This window comes from Thamnophis sirtalis, unplaced genomic scaffold, assembly GCF_051295495.1.
Source record: "Thamnophis sirtalis isolate CommonGarterSnake01/CBP01778 unplaced genomic scaffold, rThaSir2_p1.2 scaffold_1, whole genome shotgun sequence".
In the NCBI taxonomy this organism is placed as follows: domain Eukaryota; kingdom Metazoa; phylum Chordata; class Lepidosauria; order Squamata; family Natricidae; genus Thamnophis; species Thamnophis sirtalis.
In genome coordinates, this window is record NW_028261381.1 from 61,961,171 (window position 1) to 61,982,111 (window position 20,941).

General features: G+C 40.1%; 1 protein-coding gene across 1 annotated transcript; it reads left to right on the forward strand.

The window, feature by feature from the left end:
- Positions 1 to 1,487: 1,487 nt before the first annotated feature.
- Positions 1,488 to 15,330, forward strand: LOC148049431 (dnaJ homolog subfamily B member 6-like). The gene is made up of 8 exons (XM_087713424.1): positions 1,488 to 1,611; positions 2,879 to 3,124; positions 6,642 to 6,751; positions 8,823 to 8,876; positions 10,625 to 10,735; positions 12,699 to 12,798; positions 13,159 to 13,229; positions 14,585 to 15,330. The coding sequence occupies exons 2-8, from the start codon at positions 3,060 to 3,062 to the stop codon at positions 14,866 to 14,868; spliced, it is 795 nt and encodes a 264-aa protein (XP_087569550.1). The 5' UTR covers positions 1,488 to 1,611; positions 2,879 to 3,059; the 3' UTR covers positions 14,869 to 15,330.
- Positions 15,331 to 20,941: the final 5,611 nt, after the last annotated feature.

Consider the following 20,941-nt stretch of genomic DNA (forward strand, 5'->3'; position numbering starts at 1 on the left):
AATGAAAATTTGAATTGGGATTTTGCTGATTAGATAAATTAAATAAACCAGCACATGTTAAGAATGTAAAATTAAAAAACTGATACTGCAATGATTCGATTATTGCACTAAAAAGAGTCAGAAGTCAATGCTTTTTTTCCCTTTCACCCTTTACTCTGCACTTATCTATCTCCCCCTTTCATTTTCCCACTATTTTCATTTTTATTTGTATTTAAACTTTGATAAGTGCAAGAAGATTATTTAAAAAATAGAGCACACAGGCATTCACTTCAGATGAATGGCTCCTCTACTAGCAGAGTAGAATCCTCTTTCGTTCATGGGAATAAATTTTAGGGAGGCCACAAGGCCAATGCAACTTCAGACTGAGCCCTCATGTTGGGTTAGACCAGTGGTTCCCAAACTTGGCAACTTTAAGACTTGTGGACTTCAACTTCCAGAATTCTGCTGGCTGGAGAATTCTGGGAGTTGAAGTCCACAAGTCTTAAAGTTGCCAAGTTTGGGAACCACTGGGTTAGACTGCCAAGCTAACTGAAATAATCACATGTGGTGATAAAAAAGATAAAACAGCAGTACTTTTCCTCTTCCTAGCATTGGGATATTCAATGGGTGTCAAATTGGTGGCCTGCGGGCCACGTGTAAGCCACGCCCACTCCAGGTCTGTGAAGGGGGGGAAATGCCACAATACATCACGTGACAGCAACACGACGCCACGAGTTTGACATCTGTGGGATATTGTTATCCAGCAGCTCTGAATTAGTCAATTCTCTCTAGGGAAGAACCAACATCAAGAGCCTCTACCTAGGGGGCTGTGAGCAACTTCTGCAACATTTTGTTGAAAAATGCCCTCTGGAACATCATTCCACACGCCCTCCCAATAAATTTGGCTATGTCGAAAAGAGCATTGAAAACCTGGCTGTTTTCCCAGATTGTGGGTTAAAATGGGTTAGTTAATCCTCTGTGACTGATAGTTTCTTTTCATGATTGTCTTTCTCTAGGATTTGGAGTTTTTATTTATCTTTTATGATTGTTTTTGCCGTGTGCCAGTTGGAGTCATTGTACAGTTGGACAGCCTATTAAATTTCTAACAAAGAAAACAAAAATAAAGTCATGCTCCCTATGTTGTTCTCCAAGCAAAGATAATCCGTCAGGTTTAAAAAAAACAGAGTTAACCTCACAGCTCAGTCTGAAGTCAGTGTGAAGTAGGCTGAGATAATTAGATTTCTCCAGAACTAGAGGAAGCCCTGCTGAGTTCAGTGAGACATAACTCTTGTAATTAAATTAAAGTTGAATGAAATAGAAGCAATACGGGCCTTAACACATTTTTCTTCTCACTTTTCCCTGCCTTGAGATCTATGGTTAGTTTATAATGTCCCATATGAAAAATACAAAGAGGTGACATCATAATCAGGTCAAACTTCCCATTGGTTCTTGTGTTGCTACTGCTGTTTTGCAAAAGAAAAGGAATTGAGTGATTGGCTATTGCTGAATTCCTTTCCCTTTACCTTCTGATCAGTCAGCAACTGTATGTGTGTGCAGATGTGAGCTGACACCTGCAAGATCTCAGAACTGGGCCCAACATGCAGCCAGGACAGTTTTTTCCTCTACAATAAGGTACCCAACTGCTTTGGGTTTTGATAGGTGGATAGCAAATGCAAAACTAGCCCATAAGAGGAAAAGGAAATCCAGTGGCAGGCCTGTATAGAGAATTTTACATGTACTCAGCTGTGTGGATTTTTACTTTTCTCAAAGTGAAAGTAATTGTGAGAAATTTTACTTTCCTCAAAGTGTTCAATCCTCTTCCTTATAGAGACTAGTAGAAATGTGCCCCCTGTAATTGAGATCCAGAGTGACAGTTCTTTCTAGATGACTTTATAGAACATTGTATTAAGTAGGACTAGGTACTTTTACAATATATATTGTTAAGTGAAGTAAATAAATCAATATTAGTACCGCAGACTTGAAAAAGAAAAAAAACGATAATCCAAATTCTTCTTTTCTTAGAGATGTGTTGCTAGCATGATAAAGATTATCCTGGCTTTGTTTCATTGCAGCTTAGATTCTATATTCAAATCGCGTGATTCGTTGTATTGTGTGACCCCAGGGAAATCAATTTAGAAGCCAAGTTGTGCGGACTCAGCTCCGGTGTGACTGTGCAGATTAAGCAACGAAAATCTAATGTGCTTTGTCCAACTGTTAATTATCCCCTTTTTCTCAGCCACACAAAAACATGAAAATCTGAAGCAGCAAATTCAATTAGGCACTGTTCTTATCTGAAATTAATAGCTTCAAAATGGGCAGAAGGACCAAATAGTAATAGAACTGAACTGCTGATAGGTACAAGAGAATGAAGGGTGCTAAACGTTAATGGGTTTTTTTTAAAAAAAGTTTAATGTCCAAATAAAGACTCACAGAAAGGGTGGAGAGTGAAATGGCAGAAGATCCAGTTCATGCTGGAAATAGAAACACCACCCTACATGTGGATGGGGACCTTCAAATGTATCTTGATTCCCCCCTCTCAATCTTCCCTTAGTATCTAAGACAGTGTTACTCAACCTTGGCAACTTAGAGATGTGGACTTCAACTCCCAGAATTCCCCAGCCATCCGTGTTGGCAGTGGAATTCTGGGAGTTGAAGTCCATACATCTTCAATTTGCCATGGTTGAGAAACACTGATCTAAGAGATTAGCTCAAGGATAGGTGTGGTATCAGCAGTTTTGTAATTACCTTTGCTCCATCTGCAGACCTTCTGTCTTTCTATCTGATAAATTAAAATACTAACATTAATAGGGGACACGTAGGTTCATTCCCCCTACCCCCATGTCTTTGGAAAAGCTAATATATATTTGAGTAGCGTGACACTTTCTTCTCTATGTTGTAGGATCAACTATCCAACCATTTGCGTCTCCCTATGAGCCTGCCCAACCTCGTGAATGGCCATGACCACCTGTAACTTCAGTTGAAAACTCAAAGATTTTGGTTGAATATCTAGAGACTTCTAATACATATCTGTTTGACTGTGTTTACATCCTCACCGGTTCTGCAGAAAACATCTCTTCAACATGGTGGAGTATTATGAAGCCCTGGGCCTTCCCAAGACTGCTTCCTTAGATGATATTAAAAAAGCGTAAGTACTTTTGATTTAATCAAAAATTGATTTCATCAATAACCTTTGTGGTTACCTTATTCCTAAGAGGATGTTATCCTCCAGCCAATCGACTAATGTAGGTACTTTGAAAAGGAAGAAATTAGTTTTTAGTCAACCTCTTCTAGTAACCGATATTTCACTATTTAAGGCAAGAAGAGATAGGCAATGATGTGCGGTGAGCTTCATGGCTGGGGAGGCAAGCGCGAAAGCCTCGCTGAAGCCTCAGCACAACTTTAAGATTTGTGGACTTCAACTCCCAGAATTCCTCCTCCAGTCATGTTGCAATGACGTCATCTGCATGGATCTGCTCCACTTCGCTTTATTCACGGGGTGGGGGTAGGTGGGAGGGCTGTCGCTGAAGATGCCGACGAGCCCCCGCCGCCACCAGAATAACTGCTGCCGCCTCCTCCTCCTCCTCCAACAGCACCACCACATTTGCTGCCCGGCGCTGCGGCCTTTTTTCCTGCTCCCGCGGACTCATGGCTCCTCAAAAGCTTGGCGGAGGACGAGGGGGCAGGGGTAACGTGGAGCCCAGCTCAGGTGCTCCGAGCGAAGGGGGAGACGTCGCTGCCATGGGCGGGGGCGCCGGTAGGACCTTTGCCGGCTTCACTTCAGCTGCAGCGTCAGGTGGCAAATCCGGCAGTGCTGTTGGAGGAGGAGGAGGTGGCAGCAGATATTCCGGTGGCAGTGGGGGCTTTGAGGCTTCACTTCAGCTGCAGTGCCGGACACAAGTGGCTAAGACTGGCCACCCACAAAGGACCTCCCCGGGCTTGCTTTGCTGAACACGGGGCGACTGAGGCTAGTTTGAGACTAACTACCTTCAGTCACCCCGCACTCATCAAAACAAATCTGGGGAGGTCCTTTGGGGCGGCCAGTGTTAGCCACCTGCAAAGGACTTCCCCGTGCTTGCTTTGCTGAACACGGGGCAACTGATGGTAATGAGCGGCGCAGCCAGCACCTAGGAGGTCCTAGGAGACCTGCTGTGCCACGTAAGCTCCTGCTGCCATCCCCGCGCCTGTGCTAAGTAGATTTTCTGAGGCCCCTCAGCTTCTGGAGCCTGTGACCGCCCCTCGTCCCCCAGGCTGGCTCAGCTGCCCGTTTCAGCTGCCTTGCTTCGCCGCCTGCCCGTTGCCTCCAATCCTCCCTTGTCCTCTCCGCCCGCCGGGATGGAGCACATCAAGCATGTCCCGCTGAATGGCCGGCCCGGAAGGCATGCACTTTAAAGTGCATGCCGCCTCGGCCCGCCATAGAGTGAAACATGTCCTGATTTGTGGCCGGGAGGCACGCTGGCACTTTAAAGTGCATGCCGTCACCCCGGCCATACAGCGGAGCGGCGGCATGCACTTTAAAGTGCCAGCATGCCTCCCGGCCACAAACCAGGACATGTTTCGCTCTATGGCGGGCCAAAAAATGAAAAATAAAAATAAATGTGCCAGCCCGCGCTCCAGCAGAGGCGGGTGAAAACACACACACACACACACATACACACACACACACACACACAACAAATTACAATTACTTACATTACAAATAATTTTGAATTCCTCCCCCTGCCCCCTCCCTCTGACCCACATACCTTCCAGCTGCGTCAAAAATGCAAGATTTGGTCTAGCCAGGGCCAGGCAGGCTAGGATAGTTGCTGTTAGAGTCATCACATCGATGACTCTACTTAAATGTTTAAAAAAAGCCTCCAAACAAAGTGCCCTCTGCAGAAGGAGGCGAGAGAATCACGTGCCTCATTTGCATAAGGAATTTTTCACTTTTTAACTCTTGCTTAACTCTTAAAATGCGAAAAATTCCTTGTGCAAAGGTGGCCCATAGTTCTCTCGCCTCCCCCTACAATTAGCACTAAGCAGATTCAGAGTCACTGTGACTTGGAGTCTGGCAGCAACTACCTTTTGGCCTTTTTAATTATTTTAAAAATTCTTTCCTTTTCCTCATCAGACTGGTGAGGCCCCGCCTCCCTTGCCTCCAGTGACTGCACGTCCTGGAGATAGGTGTGCTTTAACACTGTAGAGTTTAATTACTTTTTTGAAAATATTTCAGATATACATTTTAAGAACACTGTAGCAAGTCCAGGAATCTTATTAATCACACTAATCACCTTAAAAAAATTGACCCACTAAAAATATATCCTAGTTTGTTAGATGGCAGATATGGGGTGTTAATAGGCAATTATATTTTTTTAAAAAAATCTCTAAAGAAATACAATGCCCATACCCATTCAGTTAACGTTATCTTAATTGTATAGTCCTTGTGTGTAGGGTAAAGGGAAGAAAGGCAATATCTCTGGGTTTTGTAAAGCTAATTTCAGATAGTTTGGTGCCATAAGCAAAGTATGAGATAAACTCTCCTTCCATTAGGAGTCAACAAAATAGCAGGTAGAATTTTACTTCTAGGCAAAATTAGTATTTGGGGAGCATCTTCAATCACATCCTAGAGCAGCAGGCTAATTTAGGAGAAACACACAACACTGTCCTAAAGGATGGCCAACAAGCCCACAAGGAAGGCTTGAATTTTGTTATGTCATGTCATCCACTGTTAGCAACTTCACTCTGAAGCAGCTCCTAATTGTGCCCTGCACAGGTAGTCCTTGATTTACGACCATGTGTTTAATGTCCATTCCAAGTTACAATGGTGCTCAAAAAAGTGATTTTCATTTGGTCCTCACACCTACAACAATTGCACTGTCCCAAAGTCATTCTGATCAACTTAAAAATCACGGCAAAAAAGGTAAAAAAATCAGACAGGATTTAACAACCACATTGCTTAATCACAGATGTTTACAACCCAATTATGGTCGTAAGTCAAGCACTACCTGTAGAGGCCATCCTTAATTTGCCATACTATCATTGTGTCACCAGAAGAGCTTGCAAATCTATGCAGGAGATTTTCTTTCCTCCTTTTACTTCTGCTGCAGATATATTTAAGGCCTGACGTGTATAGAGATGTTACTACCTTATTATAATAAAATGCTTACTAATTAGCCTGCTGCAAATTTCAAAATTATATTTGTAAAATCTGATAATGCATTTGCTTAATGCACTGTAATAATACTCAACATACCCCTCTAACTGTACCTCTCTCCACTGGAGAGAGATAGCTTCAAACAGTCTGAAGTAAGTCTACCTACTTGACTACTTCTCATCTAGTAAGGTCAGACTAGTGGAGAGGTTGTTGAAGCCTACTTAAAAGAAATGGGGGGGGGGGAATTCCCGTGGAGCAGTAATCTGTTCCCTTCTTTGTCCCAAAACAGGAGGTGACAGGATTGCACAAATCCTTTGTACTTAAGAACTGCTGCCCACATTAGCAACTTTGTAATTTATTCTCTCTCTCTCTCTCTCTGTCTTTACCTACCTACCTTCCTACCTTCCTACCTACCTACCTACCTACCTACCTACCGTGTGTGTGTGTGTGTGTGTGTGTGTGCCAGAACACATACACGGATGCTAACTGATTTTGTATCTGTATCTCTGTGTGTGCATGCACATTAAAGGTACAGGAAGAAAGCTCTCAGGTGGCACCCAGATAAAAACCCAGAAAACAAACAATTTGCAGAACAGAGATTCAAGGAGATTGCAGAAGCATATGAAGTACTTTCAGATAGTAAGTATTCAAGCTCTCTTTTCATGACTGAAACAGTGCCTCTTGTGGCCTCTTGTATATTTATCTCCTCCCCCCCCCAACCCCAACCCCCCCTCTGCAATGTTTGGCATGTTATTACTGTTCAATCAAATTCATTTAGTGCCTTTAATGTATTTGTCTGAACAATGAAGGGGGGGCAATGTGACATGTTGCCATAGTTACTTGTAAGTAGGTGCCTCAAGACTTTATTTCTTGTAATACTAGTGCCTTGAATCCTTAAAGAAGGGTTCATTTTCTCCCACTGCAATCTGGAAGATAAATTCCGTCAGTATCGGCAATGGGAGGTACAATTTGATATTTGTTGCACAAACCTGAGTTTCTTAAACGTAGTTGTTAAGATTTCTTTAAGAAGTTCCTGATCAAGAGACAAACCTCTAATAATAGAAAGATGGTGAAATTTTACAGTGAGAATCTTATATGCGCAAAGATAGATAATACCCACAGTGAAAGAATGAATGGAAAAGGTGAGTTAGTGGGGATGGCAAAAATGATTGCTTTAATTAAAGAAAATAATTTATTTTTTTTCTGCTTGTAAATTGTTTCTGGACTTTTTACTCAAAATTTAAAAAAAATGAAATGTTGATTTTAGGTTTGGATAATTAGAATGATTTCATAATTATAGAAATAGCTTGAAATGTTATGAAAAGTAAAATAAAATATTGCAGTTGTATTCTTTTTGCATTCTACTGCACCAAAGAAAGTCAGAAGTCATTACTTTTTCCTCTCTTATTTTTCTAACTTTACCTTATAATGAAACTTCATAAAAAAACTATTTTAAAAATTGTGAATGTTGTTCTCCCTTTCTCTTTCATGTACCCCCATCAAGTTCTTGTGGAACCTTTTTGAAATGCCCTTTTTTCATCTTAGATCTTACACCTATTTCTCCTTAGTACACTTACACAAGACCTATAGGAGAGGTTTCCAAATGTGTATAATCACATGGCCTTTGTATCTCCCATACCTGGAATTTAAGCAGTGACATTTTCAGATTCTTTCTTGGATTCCATCCATTTGGCACATCAGTCTCCACCTTCTTTATATGTGGGAAGCCAATGATAGCTAATCCTATCATTTATTCTACATCTTTCAATACTTGTTCATTTCATAGAAGCTGGTGCCATTTACCCAAATTCTGGAAGGTCATTCATTCATTCAACTGATCCCTGCACTGAACTCCATTTGATCAGATTCTTTATTTTTCCTTAAGACTAAGCCTCTGAGCTCAGCATGCAGGCAGCGGTTGCATTCTTTGTAGCAAAGGCAGTCTGTTCAATGTGTCGTTGCCCTGCACATTTATTCTTGTGTGCTTTATTTATCTTGGTTCTTATGGTACTTATCAATTCTCAAGTTTAGCTGAGGTTGGTGGAATACTAACAGAAAGGCAGGTCTTTCTGCATTCATTTACTATTCCTCATAGGTATGGTGGTAAGGGATATGGTGGCTCAGTGGCTAAGATGCTGAGCTTGTCGATGGCAGTTCAGTGGTTCAAATCCCTAGTACCATGTAATGGAGTGAGCTCCTGTTACTTGTCCCAGCTTCTGCCAACCTAGCACTCGAAAAGCATGTAAACATGCAAGTAGAAAAACAGGAACCACATTTGGTGGGAAGGTAACAGTGTTCCATGCGCCTTCGTCATTTAGTCATGCTGGCCACATGACCATGGAGAAGTGTTTGGAAAGTGCTGGCTCTTCGGCTTTGAAACAGAGAGGAGCACCAGCCCCTAGAATCAGGAACGACTAGCACATATGTGTGAGGGGAACCTTTACCTTATAAGTACGGTGACTAGATGAGACTGTGAAATAAAGCAAGCCAACAAAAAACAGGGTTTCTGAAAACAGATGAAGAGCTAGATAAGGTCCTACTTTTCAACATGATTGCACAATGCTAAGCCATAATATAATTTGGATGAATTTAATTTAGCATGGAGCAAGAATCAAGCTAGGGTTATTTGCAAACCACAGTCAATGTTATATAAACCCAATTCAGCAATCTAGCTTAGTGTATATGTTAAGCAAAGCTTTCTTTTTTACAGAGAACAAACGTGATGTCTATGACCTCTATGGTAAGGATGGACTCATGGAAAGAGGTAAGTGATATTTCAACAAAAACAAATGCAGTTACAATTCTAAAAGACAATACATCAGGAGATGCATTTCTTTCTCAACCTTAGGAGTGTTGTGCCCCGCCAGCAACCAGCGGAGCTGGCAGCAGATTCAGACAGTGAGGAGGTTATGGAGGAACATGGGCCAGTCCTGGAGTCTGGGGAAGGCTCTGACAAGGGCTCTGTATCGGAGGCAGAGAGGGGGCCATAGCCGTATGCCAGTTATCAGGTGCCTTCAGAGTCAGACATCGATGAGGCAGACAAACAGCTAGAGCCTGTTCTCAGTGTGCACATGTGCAAAGCTGCTAGATGAAGAAAACAGCTAAAGAACAGGGCTTGACTTGGGAGTAAGGCCAAAGGTGGACGATGAATGGCCCTTTTAGAGGAAATAAAAGAAGAGCAAAAGGGGACTGGAGTTTGCAGGAGACAATTAGTTTGCTTAATTGGTTCGTGACTCTCCGAGACTATTTTGCAGATATTGGCCTGTGAGCTCTCCAGGCCAGATAAGGTCTGTGACTGTAAATCCTCCCTTGAAACACTCTGCAGGATGTGAATGAGAAAAATTCACAGTAAATTAATAAAAGGGGTTTTTGTCAGGACAAGGAGTTTGCTGCATGCTCTTGGGAAGCCTAGGTCAGAACAAAGAGTGCCCAGGAGACATGAACTTGAGAAGAGCATGGAAGTAATGATTTTAAGGCCAAATATCCATTAGAGATGTAAAGGATCCACAGTCCAAAGAGGGGAAGGGGAGGAAACCACAAAGCACCAACTGTGAACTCCACGGAGTTTCAATTTTGCAGCCAGAAAGATTGGTGGGTTTTTTTTAGCGTTGGAATACACTGCAGCTGAATCAGAAATAAACAACTTAAACCAGGGGTGTTCAAACTTGGGAACTTTAAGACTTGTGGACTTCAACTCAGCATGGCTGGCTGGGGAATTCTGGGAGTTGAAGTCCACAAGTCTTAAATTTCCCAATTTTGGACACCCCTGACTTAAACTGTCAGAGTCACCCAACATAGAAGTCTGGAGTTAATTCTGGAGTGATATGATATGAAAAACATGTGCAGAAATGCCCTTTAAAAAGAGTTTCAAGAGACAGATATTCTAGTACAGCACTGGGATTTCATTTTACCTGGGTCAATTAATATTCAGAACTTTGTTTGTAAAAAGAGAGCCTCCCCTGCCTTGTGTTCCCTATCCATCACTTCTTATAGCCTAGACATCTTTTTTAAAATACAAGTTTATTAAATTTCAAGAAAATGTAAAGTACAAGATAACTGCAAAAAAGGGAAGGAAGTTCAAAGGGGGAAAAGGTTAAAAAAGGGGGGGAAGAGGAGGGAAGGGGAAATGCCTCAAATTTTCCTCAGTAGAGACAGAAATATTTAACCAGGTAATCTCTTATTTTAAGTTATATAACTTAAAATGAGTTATAATATAACTCATATCTCTAAATTTAATTATTCTGAATATCTTTTCTGGAATGGAACATGTCTCAAACATGTTTCGGAATGTGTACCTCAATCTCACATGACCTGGCAGTCCTCTGCTGTTCGTTAAAACATGCCATCTTTTACTCGGGTCACCGAGACTTTGAGCACGATTATCCCTTTTTCCAGGTTTGTGCAGAAAAGTAAGATGGCTTTAATGAACAGCAAAGAGGCACTCTGGAGCACTTCTGAATTATTTTTGAAGTCTGCACCACCCTGATCTTTTCATTCTTTAACATCTTTCAGGTAGGCCAGGAGGATCTGCTGGGAGCAATATTAGTTCTGAATATATGTTCCATTTCCGCAGTGCCCATGATGTCTTTCGGGAATTTTTTGGGGGAAGGGACCCTTTTTTTGGTAAGTAGTAATCCTGTTTAGCATTCAGAGAAACTCAAAGCCATCTTATCTATTTGTACATACATACATACATATATACATACATACACACATACACACATACACACATACACACATACACACATACACACATACACACATACACACATACACACATACACACATACATATACATATGATAGATAGATAGATAGATAGATAGATAGATAGATAGATAGATAGATAGATAGATAGATAGATAGATAGATGATAGATAGATCAGGAATCTGCAATCGTAAACACTCAAAGAGCCATTTGGACCCATTTCCCACAGAAAGGAAACACTGGGAGCCACAAAACCTGGGTGTGTGTGGTCAACTCAACATCACTCACTCCCACCTAGTCACATGACCCCCCAGGCCACGCCTACCCAGGTTTTGTGGCTCCCGGTGTTTTCTGTGGGAAACAGGTATCTGTGTATGTGTGTGTGTGTGTGTGTGTGTCTTTTTCTCTTTCTATTTGTCTATGTGTCTGTCTGTCTCTCTCTCTCTCTCTCTCTCTCTCTCATCTCTCTCAGGCCAGGCGAGGAGTGACTGGAAGGAGAGGGTGAGGGGCGGGGCCAGCCAGTGGTGGGTTCAGCCCACAGGGAGCCAAAGCAGGGGGACAAAAGAGTTCCATGCGGCTCCGGAACCATTGGTTGCTGGCACCCGATACAGATGTATATCCAATTATACATATGTGTATAGTTCATATACAGATAGTCCTTGACTTACAACCACAACTGAGCCAAAGATTCTGACAAGACAGTTGTTAAGTGAGTTCTGCCCCATTTTATGACCTTTCTTGCCACAAATATTAAGTCAATCACTGTAGTTGTTAAGTTAGTAACATGGTTGTTAACTGAATATGGCTTCCCCATTGGCTTTGCTTGTTAGAAGCTTGCAAAAGGGGATCACGTGACTCTAGGACACTGCAGCCGTCATAAATATGGGTCAATTGCCAAACGTCTGGATTTTGATCAACATGACCATGGGGATGCTACAACAGTCATGTGTAAAATAGTCACAAGTCACTTTTTTCAGTAACTTTGAAAACATTGTAACTTTGAATGGTTACTAAATGAATTGTGGTAAGTTGAGGACTACTTGTAAAATGCCTGTCCAACAATATACCAGAAACAAGAATGTGCTGTAATTTAGAGAAAATTTTTGGAAAAAATATCTTGGAATTGGCACGGGGGAACTGTTATTATAATAACTCTTTAAAAAAAACAACAGTGTCTTTCTTATGTTTCTGTGGTGGCTGTGCAGTCCCAGGAAAAAACAGATTTGGTGGATTGGACTTCTTCAAAGAAATAAAGGAGCAGGCACAACATTGGAATTGGAATTGCCAAAACATTCAGGGATCAAATCAACTACAGTTTTAGTTGAAGGGGGTGACAAATCTCTATTGAATATGTTGATATTTCTTTGTATTTAAGTACAATGACAATAAAGATTATACTTATATAAATTTCTGCTGCTTGCTGTTCTACTGTGGATCAGCCCTATTCTAACTACTGCTTTCCAATGAGTAGTTGGTTTCAGAGACTGACATAAGCATTTATTTATTTAACCAAGATTTTTTTCACCAAGCCACAATTGGCTGGGTTGACACGGAACAATAAATCTCAGATTTCAAATATAACAGTTAATAAAACATGGTATAAATCCCAAACAACCAACTACATTATGGCTTTCATAGTATATCAACCCAGCTCCTATCTGCTTAGTATGGCAGACCATATCACATTGAAGCCTATAACTGTATAAACAGCCAGAACCTATGATCCATCACATTTTTATTGATATAAAGTACTTCAGTAGGCTTTTCTGCTTGAGATGCTAAATAATTTGATCCATCCTTCCTTCCTTCCTTCCTTCCTTCCTTCCTTCCTTCCTCATGTCAAATATACAAGACCTAAATTTACTAATTTATATTTTAGGAGATCCTATGGCTTTCACTAGCTGCGTTGGAGGAAAAGGATTCAGTTTTTATTCTTCCTCAACTAACTTCTTCAATGGCAAACAAATCACTACCAAAAGGTGAGGAAGGGATTATTTGAAGAACTAACCAGAAGCTCCAAATGTGCTATAACTATTTCTTTTCCTCAAATAGCTTTCAGTAGTACACAGTGATTATAAACGATTTGATTATGTGACCAGAAAACCTGGTAAAAACCATTTCCCCCAAACTTTCTGTTATGGCTACCACAGCTCAGCAGACTTGGGGTGCAGCAGGAAAAAACCCCACTCAATTTGTTTCTGATTTTGCTTCTTAACACTTTGTTTAAAGTGAAAGCAACTACTTTTCTCAAAAACAAGGTGTTATTTACAAGCTGTTAAAAAAAAGCTAGAACGGAGAATCTGATTGTCATCTCTGAAAAAGTATTATTTATTTCCCAGAATTATTAAGGACGGGCAGGAGCGAGTGGAAGTTGAAGAAAATGGACATCTTAAATCTGTTGTTGTTAATGGTAAGAAACTGAAACATAGAATCTTGCTTTGATCCAGCAGGACTTTTAAAAGGAGCTGTAGTCTAGCCTAGAGAGTTTGAAAATTTTATGCAGTTTGGAGAAGAGCTGCTGTTACTTTGAGTAATGGAGTTTATTTCAGATACAGTATTGAAATTCTACTTCTGTGCGGGTGGGTGGAGCCTCCCGTCACTGCTACTACCGGTTTGCCCGATCCAGGCCGAACTGGGAGCAACTCACCTCCTAGTTCCCACATATTTATTGCTTGTATACCGTCCAACATTTAGGATGTACTGCATTCCATGAAACTATACCATTGATCTACTTAGCTCATTTTTGCATTAATTCACAACAGATTGCCAAGATTTTAGCCTTAGACCTGGAGAGGTTGAAGGTTGAAGCTGATGTGCTTTCATTGAGCTATGTTCTATTCCCCACATGGACAAACATCTCATATATTGTTTCCATTTAATGTATAAGAAATATGTTATCTTAAAGACATGAGTGTAATACATACTGTATGAATGGGCAAAAAAGAAGAGTTCTGACACAGAAAATCCAAGATGCAGGACTGGCCCAGTGGAAAATACTCCAGAGTGTTTTAGCACAAAGATTCTTTAATTGAGCTGTTTGGGTTTTTCATATGCTTGGAATAAATATTCATGAATGTATACCTGAATCATAGAAGATTTCTCCTAAAATAGTAGCCTACAATGTTAAAAAAATATTAAACTTATTTTTTGGGGAACTGCCAAGTTAAAAAAGAACAATAACCCCATGATTAAAGTAAAATAAATATATCTAAATTAAAGCTAAAATCAGTAATGGCGACCATAACAGAATAACAAAGTTGGAAGAGACCTAGGAGGTCTTCTAGTCCAATCCGTTGCTTAGGTAGGAAACCCTATACCATTTCAAACAAATGGTTGTCCCATCAATCTTCTTAAAAAACGTCCAATGTTGGGGCATTCACAACATTCTGGAGGCAATTCGTTCCACTGATTAATTGTTCTAACTGTCAAGAGATGTCTCCTTAGTTATAGGTTGCCTCCCTCCTTGATTAGTTCCCATCCATTACTTTTTGTCCTGCCTTCAAGTGCTTTGAAGAATAGCTCAACTCCCTCTTTTTTGTGCCATAATACACCACATGCTCTCTAATGCTGCAACCTGACTTGGGGGTGGGTGGTTCGATTCCTGGCATTACTAGAAAAAAATAGAGTTTTGGGAAAGAGTAGACTGTTTTATACCAGAAGACTCAATAGTCTGGCTCAGGCCAAGGCAAGTAACTGTGTTCCAACTGACATTTTAAAAAATGGGGCATTTGAACGTTAACGTCAGAACTCCCTTCCTTTTTGCAGGTGTGCCAGCGGACACAACACCCATTAGGGAAACTGGAGGGCATTTTATTCGTAGTAAGCCCACCAGGTACAGGTCTTTACCTCAGTTTACTTATGACGACTATGACTCCAATCCTAACCGTAAGGTTCTTAAGGTGAGGCGCATCTTCCCTATTAAAAATACAAACAACACAGTGAGAAGTGAATCTCCTGAAGAGGACAGTAATTCTCACACAGACAGTGAGTCTCACCAAGACGATGAGTTCCAGTCTGAGGATGATGAATCCCATATTGATGAATTCTAGCAGTAACCTCCATATAAATCAGATCTCGTATGCTGGCAGTTAGTCAGGAGGAACATATCATGCGCCTGATGTGAATACTGAGAAGACCCAGATGAGAAGAACCAATCAACCAGTAGATATCACGTGGACTCCAGGTGAAAATAGGCACCAGTGTGCTGGGGGAGACTGGCTAGTAAGAAGATGGTCCTTAAAAGAGAGGGGGAAAGAAGAAGAAGAAGAGCAGAATACTGAAGGATTAATGAAACCCTTAATCAGAGAAAAGAGTTCTTTGCCAAAGGGAACATGATCACCCTCACATGTAACAAATCAACTCCACTATGGCTGATGAAGATTCTTGGGCAAAATCAAGTTCCTCTAAGTTTACTTAGCTACCAGTATAGGGAGAACATAAAATTATGGGATCCATTAGGAAGGAGACAAGCAAAGGGCAATGGGCTGTTTAATAAAGGTTGGGAACAGTGATTTTGTTTTCAGTATTCTTAATTAGTTCATGTTGGAAGAGATACCTATGTTTTTCAGAAGAAAAAAAGAATGTAATCATGATATTTGAGTGGGAAGTTTCTTATAATATCAAAAATAATGTCAATAAAGCAAAATATTGTATTTGCTTGTAAGGTAAGCCTCTAGATTAGGGTCCCCAACCTCCCCAACTGGTTGTGGACCAGTACCACTCTGTGGCTGTCAGGAAGCAGGCCACAAAGCAAGCAAAGCTCCATTTGTTTACATGCGGGATCCATGCAGCTCACAAAACCACACACAGCCCTGATCTGAGGAAAACCCACCCTCCACAGAACTGGTCGCCAGTGCCCAAAAGGTTGGGAGCACTGTTCTAGATTAAAGATTAGGATTGCATGAGCATGCTTGAGATAAAACTGTCCATAATGTGCTTGTGGCATACTTGCCAAAATATGCCAAACTGACTGGGACTGCCTCCTTCATAAGCAGGGAATGCTGCATGTGGCATGGGCATAATCAAGCTTGATAATTTAGTTTACTCTTTAATATTAAAAATGTTATATGAAAGTTTTGATTGATTAAAGCTATGATAAGTGGTGGAAGTCAATACCTTATGGACCCTATTGATGTCAGTCATGGCATATGAGAGACCGCCTTCTGCCAATTACCTCCCTGCGACCAATTAGATCACATAGATTGGGCCTCCTCCGAGTTCCATCTGCCAGTCAGTGCCGACTGGCAACTACAAGGAGGAGAGCCTTCTCAGTAGTAGCTCCGACCCTTTGGAACGATCTCCCCATGGAGATTCGTACCCTCACCACCGTCCAGGCCTTCCGCACAGCCCTTAAGACCTGGCTAGCCCGTCAGGCCTGGGGACAAAGATAACTGCCCCCACCCGAATGATGAATGAATGTTGCTTATTATTTTACTTTATGTATTGTATGTGTTATTGTTTGTATATCCCTTCCCCTCATTTTATGTAAGCCGCCCTGAGTCCCTTCAGGGAAAAGGGCGGCCTATAAGTGTTAATAAATACTCTAAATACTCTAAATATGGAAGATTGCAATCTGGAATGTAAGAGGAGTAAATGTTAAAGTGTTAACAAATGAAATAAAAACAAAAGTAATCTCATTGTATATTTATGGTGTGTATGTTTGTGTGTGTATACAACATATATATGTATATGTATATGTGTATATATGTATGTGTATATATGTATGTATGTATATGTATGTGTGTATGTGTGTATGTATATATATATATATATATATATATATATATATATATATATATATATATATATATATATATATATATATGCATGTATGTATGTATATATATGTATGTATGTGTATGTATATATGTATGTATATGTATGTATGTATGTATGTATGTATGTATGTATGTATATGATGGTCTTGTTGTATTTGAGTCTTTTTCCGTGTAAGATCAATCTTACATGGAAAAAGACCCGAATATAATAAGACCAGCATACCTACACCCGTGATGGAATGATGAAGTAGAAACAGCTGTGGATGATAAAAATATAAGAAATTACTACTGTGAAAAGAAATGACCGAAAGCTATTGTATAATATATATGTATAGAAAAATATAATTCTAAAGAAAGAAGCAGAACACTTCCAGGTTCTTTTGTTTCCATGAAGCTGAACTATCTATTCTTGCTTGCTACAAATTTTCCATGGAGCTGCAAAAGACTGTGAGATTCATAGAATAACTTCTCTAGTGCTTTGGATAGTGTAACATCAAAGCAATGACCATACTAGAAGCGAAAAAAATTAAAAGAATGGATCTGTGTTAGTGTGAAAAGAGATAAAGCAGATAGGGTTGATGGGGGAGAGAGTGAAGACATCCATTCCTGCAAACATCTGGAAAAGCAAAGGTAGGCACAGGGATTAATGAGAAGAAATAAAGCCCTAAAAAGGGGGAAATCAGCCTTGATGTCCACACAGGAACTAGCTAGCAAGCCTACTCTTCCTCACATGGACGGAAAAGAAAGAAGCAGGGGAATAATGATCCATCAGGTCTCATCATAGCCATAGTTTGGACTGAGTCCCAGTCCAACTTCATTGGCAGTCTGGGGCAATGCAGAGTGGACTTTCTGAAGCTGGCTTAAAAAACAGGTAGGAGCAGGACAGGAGATGATCAATTGTGTGGAATTTCCCTTACACTGTGTTTATTACTTGTGGACAACCAATCACAAAACCTGAATGCGAGTGATAGTGCCCCTGACATCACAATTAACCACTCCCTGTCATACCCCAGGTAAGAAGCCTTCAGAGATTATAACTCTGCCTACATGGGAAAAAGATACTACACAGGAAAATCTTTTTAGCACCCCAAGGTAGGACACAAGCTTCATCAGTTTGGTTGTGTAATTTTTGGAACTATCTAAAAAGGTCACTCCTAGATTTTATTACATCACCTTGAATTGGCTGAATCGTTTTTGGGGTATTTAAAATACTTGCCTTTTAATAAGGCTATAATCACTGTTTCTGTTGGAGGACGCCTTAACACTCATTTGAAAGCAAGGCAAGCTTCATTTACAAAATATGCAGGGCTGTGAGGTTCTCTGTTCAGCTTTTCTATTGGATTAAAGTGGGAAATGGATCACTGATTTCCTATTGCCATTAATGGTTAGAAATCAAGTAAACTGATCTCCACCAGGAAGTCGATCACCTGATTAGGAACCAGATCCTTTGTTTCTCTTTAACTATTGCATTTCTATCTGCTTTGCAGTCACTCTGAGTATGGATCAGGCTCACAACGATACATCCAAAATCATAAAATTATAAAAACCTACAAAAACCTAGTGCCTCCATCATCACTTTGAGATGTCTCACAACAAGCCTCAATTATTCTCGTTCTATCCAGCATCTGGTTTCTATGGTCTTCAGAAAGGTTAAGAGCAGTGGTGAAATTCAATTTTTTTTACTACCGGTTCTGTGGGTGTGGCTCGGTGGATGTGGCAGGGGAAGGATACTGCACAATCTCCATTCCCACCTCACTCTGGGGCCAGTCAGAGGTAGTATTTGCCGGTTCTCCAAACTACTCAAATTTCCGCTACCGATTCTTCAGAACTTGTCAGAACCTGCTGAATTTCACCTCTGGTTAAGGGAGTGGGGACCAGCTGGATCACCAGAAAGTGGTTGTTCCATAAGATAAAAGCAGCTACATAAAAGGCACACTTCTAATGTCCTACTAAGATTCTCCCTTATGATTTCAGGAATAGGACTTGGAATGTGCCTACCTCTCCAATTTGGTAGGAAGGGCAGATATTCTCAGAGGCAGATAGTCCCACAGATAACCTTGCTTCATGCCATGTAGGGCTTAAAAGGTGATAACTAGTACCTTGCATTCACCTGGGAAGAAACTGGGACCATGAACAGGAGAGGGGTAACTGTATTCTGCTGTATTCTGAATCAGTTGTAGCTTCCGAGTGATCTTCAAGGTCACTCCCATGTAAAGCACTCGGCAGTAATCCAAGCAGATTGGATTTTGCCTTTATCTTGTCCCCAGTCTGTCAATGTGACAAGCTTAAATCTTTCTTAACTGTACAGGTATTAATACTTTAGAAATAAAAAAAAATGTTCTGTTTTGAGCCAGGACTTAAAGAATGCATAAAGTAGATAGTCACTTAAAACAGAGGACTTTATTTCTTAGAGCAATCAGCTGTCAAAAGTGGCCACAAGTCAATTTTCTAGGATGGATTATTTTGTAGGAAAATCTTTCCTTTGTTCCTCAAAAGACCACCCTCTAGGAACTTTTTGGAGCTTCAATTGGCTGGACAACCAAGAGGGAGCACTCTGAGGTTGGGCACCTTGAAACATAGAATAATAGAGTTGGAAGGGACCTTGGATAGCTTCTAGTCCAACCTCCTGCTCAAGTGGGAGATCCTACACCGTTTCAGACAAATGGTTGTCCAATCTCTGTTTAAAAGTCTATAGTGATGGAGCACCCACAACTTCTGAAGGCATTGGATTCCTTTGGCTGGTTGCTATCACCATTAGGCATTTTCTCCTTAGTTCTAGGTTGTTTCTCTTTTTAGTTAGTTCCCATCAATTGTTTCTTGTCTTGCCTTTTGGTGCTTTGGAAAATAGTTTGATCCCCTTGTTTTTGTAAAAACTGCTCAAATATGATATCATATCACCTCTAGTCCTTCTTTTCATTAAACTAGACATACTGAATTCCTGTAACCATTTCATGTTTTATCCTCCAGCCCCTAATCACTCTTGTTGCTGTTCTCTGCACTCTTTCCAGAGTCTCAACATTTTTTTTTATATTGTGGAAAACTGGATGCAGTATTCCAAGTGTGATCTTACTAAAGCAGTATAATAAAGCTATACTAGAACTTCACGTGATCTTGATTTTATCCCTCTATTAATGCACCCTAGAATTTTGTGCTCTCTCCCCCTCTTATTTACCATTTCAACTGGCTTCCTGTTTAATTAACATTGCAGATAAAAGTGGCAGTCAGCGTAGGAACTATAAATTAACAATGTCAATGGCATGCAAAGAAAATTTGTACAAGTTGTTTTATAGATGGCATTTTGCACCAGCGAGGTTGGCTAAGATGTTTAAAGATAAGTTGGCGAAATGCTGGAAGTGCCACCAGATACCTGGGTCATATTATCATATGTGGTGGACATGCTCAAAAGGAAAAAAAATGGACAAAAATACATATGTGGCTGAAAAAAAAAGATAAAGCAGCATATTGATTTAAAGCCAGAAATGTTCTTGTTGGGATTTTTACCCAAAAAATATAGTAAGGGGAATGCATATCTAATTATTCATATATTAACTGCAGCAAGAATTGTATTTGCACAACATTGGAAAAGTAAAGAGGTCCCAATCAAGGAGAAAGAACAAACTGAATATCATATGACATGGGACTTATTTTATCAATGATTATATAATAAATATGGAAGTTAGAAACAGGGAAACAAAAGAAAAAGATTTGTGAAATAAAGAAGATATCTTAAGAGAAAGAAGCAAATATTATTATTATTATGTTCGATATTATCATTTTAATATTATAGAATTAATGCTAATGTAATGAATATTGTTGTAAATATTTATTATTATTTTACAAATATATTTGTACCCAAATGACACACTGTTTAATTGAAGATGGAATTATTATATTAAAAAATAAAAAATTAAAAAAATGGCAGTCATATAGAAGGAAGAATCATCTGTTCATTAAGGGTGAAATCTCTATAAGGAACTTTTACCTGAATGGGTTGCTGCTTTTGGCCAATTTCAACCTTTTTGTCAAGTTTATTACTTTTGTTTTAGTTTAAATTCTCACCTTTTGCCCTGGAAATGGCTATGGGGTTGAGATGTGAGGAACAAGGCAAGATTGAGTGGCAGGGAAAGTTGGATTTCCTTTTCACATTAAATTTGTTGTCCATTGCCTTGAGACAAGGCAGTAACCACATTAACTTGAGGCAGAGATGATAGGAACAAAATACACCATATTATTATAATGTTATATTTACTTCAGGATAGGTGGATATCACTTAAAGTTCAGCAGGGGGAAAAGGCCTTGTGGTTTAACAGATGCAAAGTGTGCCCATTCATTCAAAGACTAGCTA

Coding starts and splice junctions, on each gene's coding strand:
- LOC148049431 (XM_087713424.1), top strand. CDS start 3,060: ATGGTGGAGTATTATGAAGCCCTGGGCCTTCCCAAGACTGCTTCCTTA. Junction 6,752..8,822: donor ATATGAAGTACTTTCAGATA/GTAAGTATTCAA, acceptor TCTTTTTTACAG/AGAACAAACGTGATGTCTAT. Junction 12,799..13,158: donor AAACAAATCACTACCAAAAG/GTGAGGAAGGGA, acceptor TTTATTTCCCAG/AATTATTAAGGACGGGCAGG.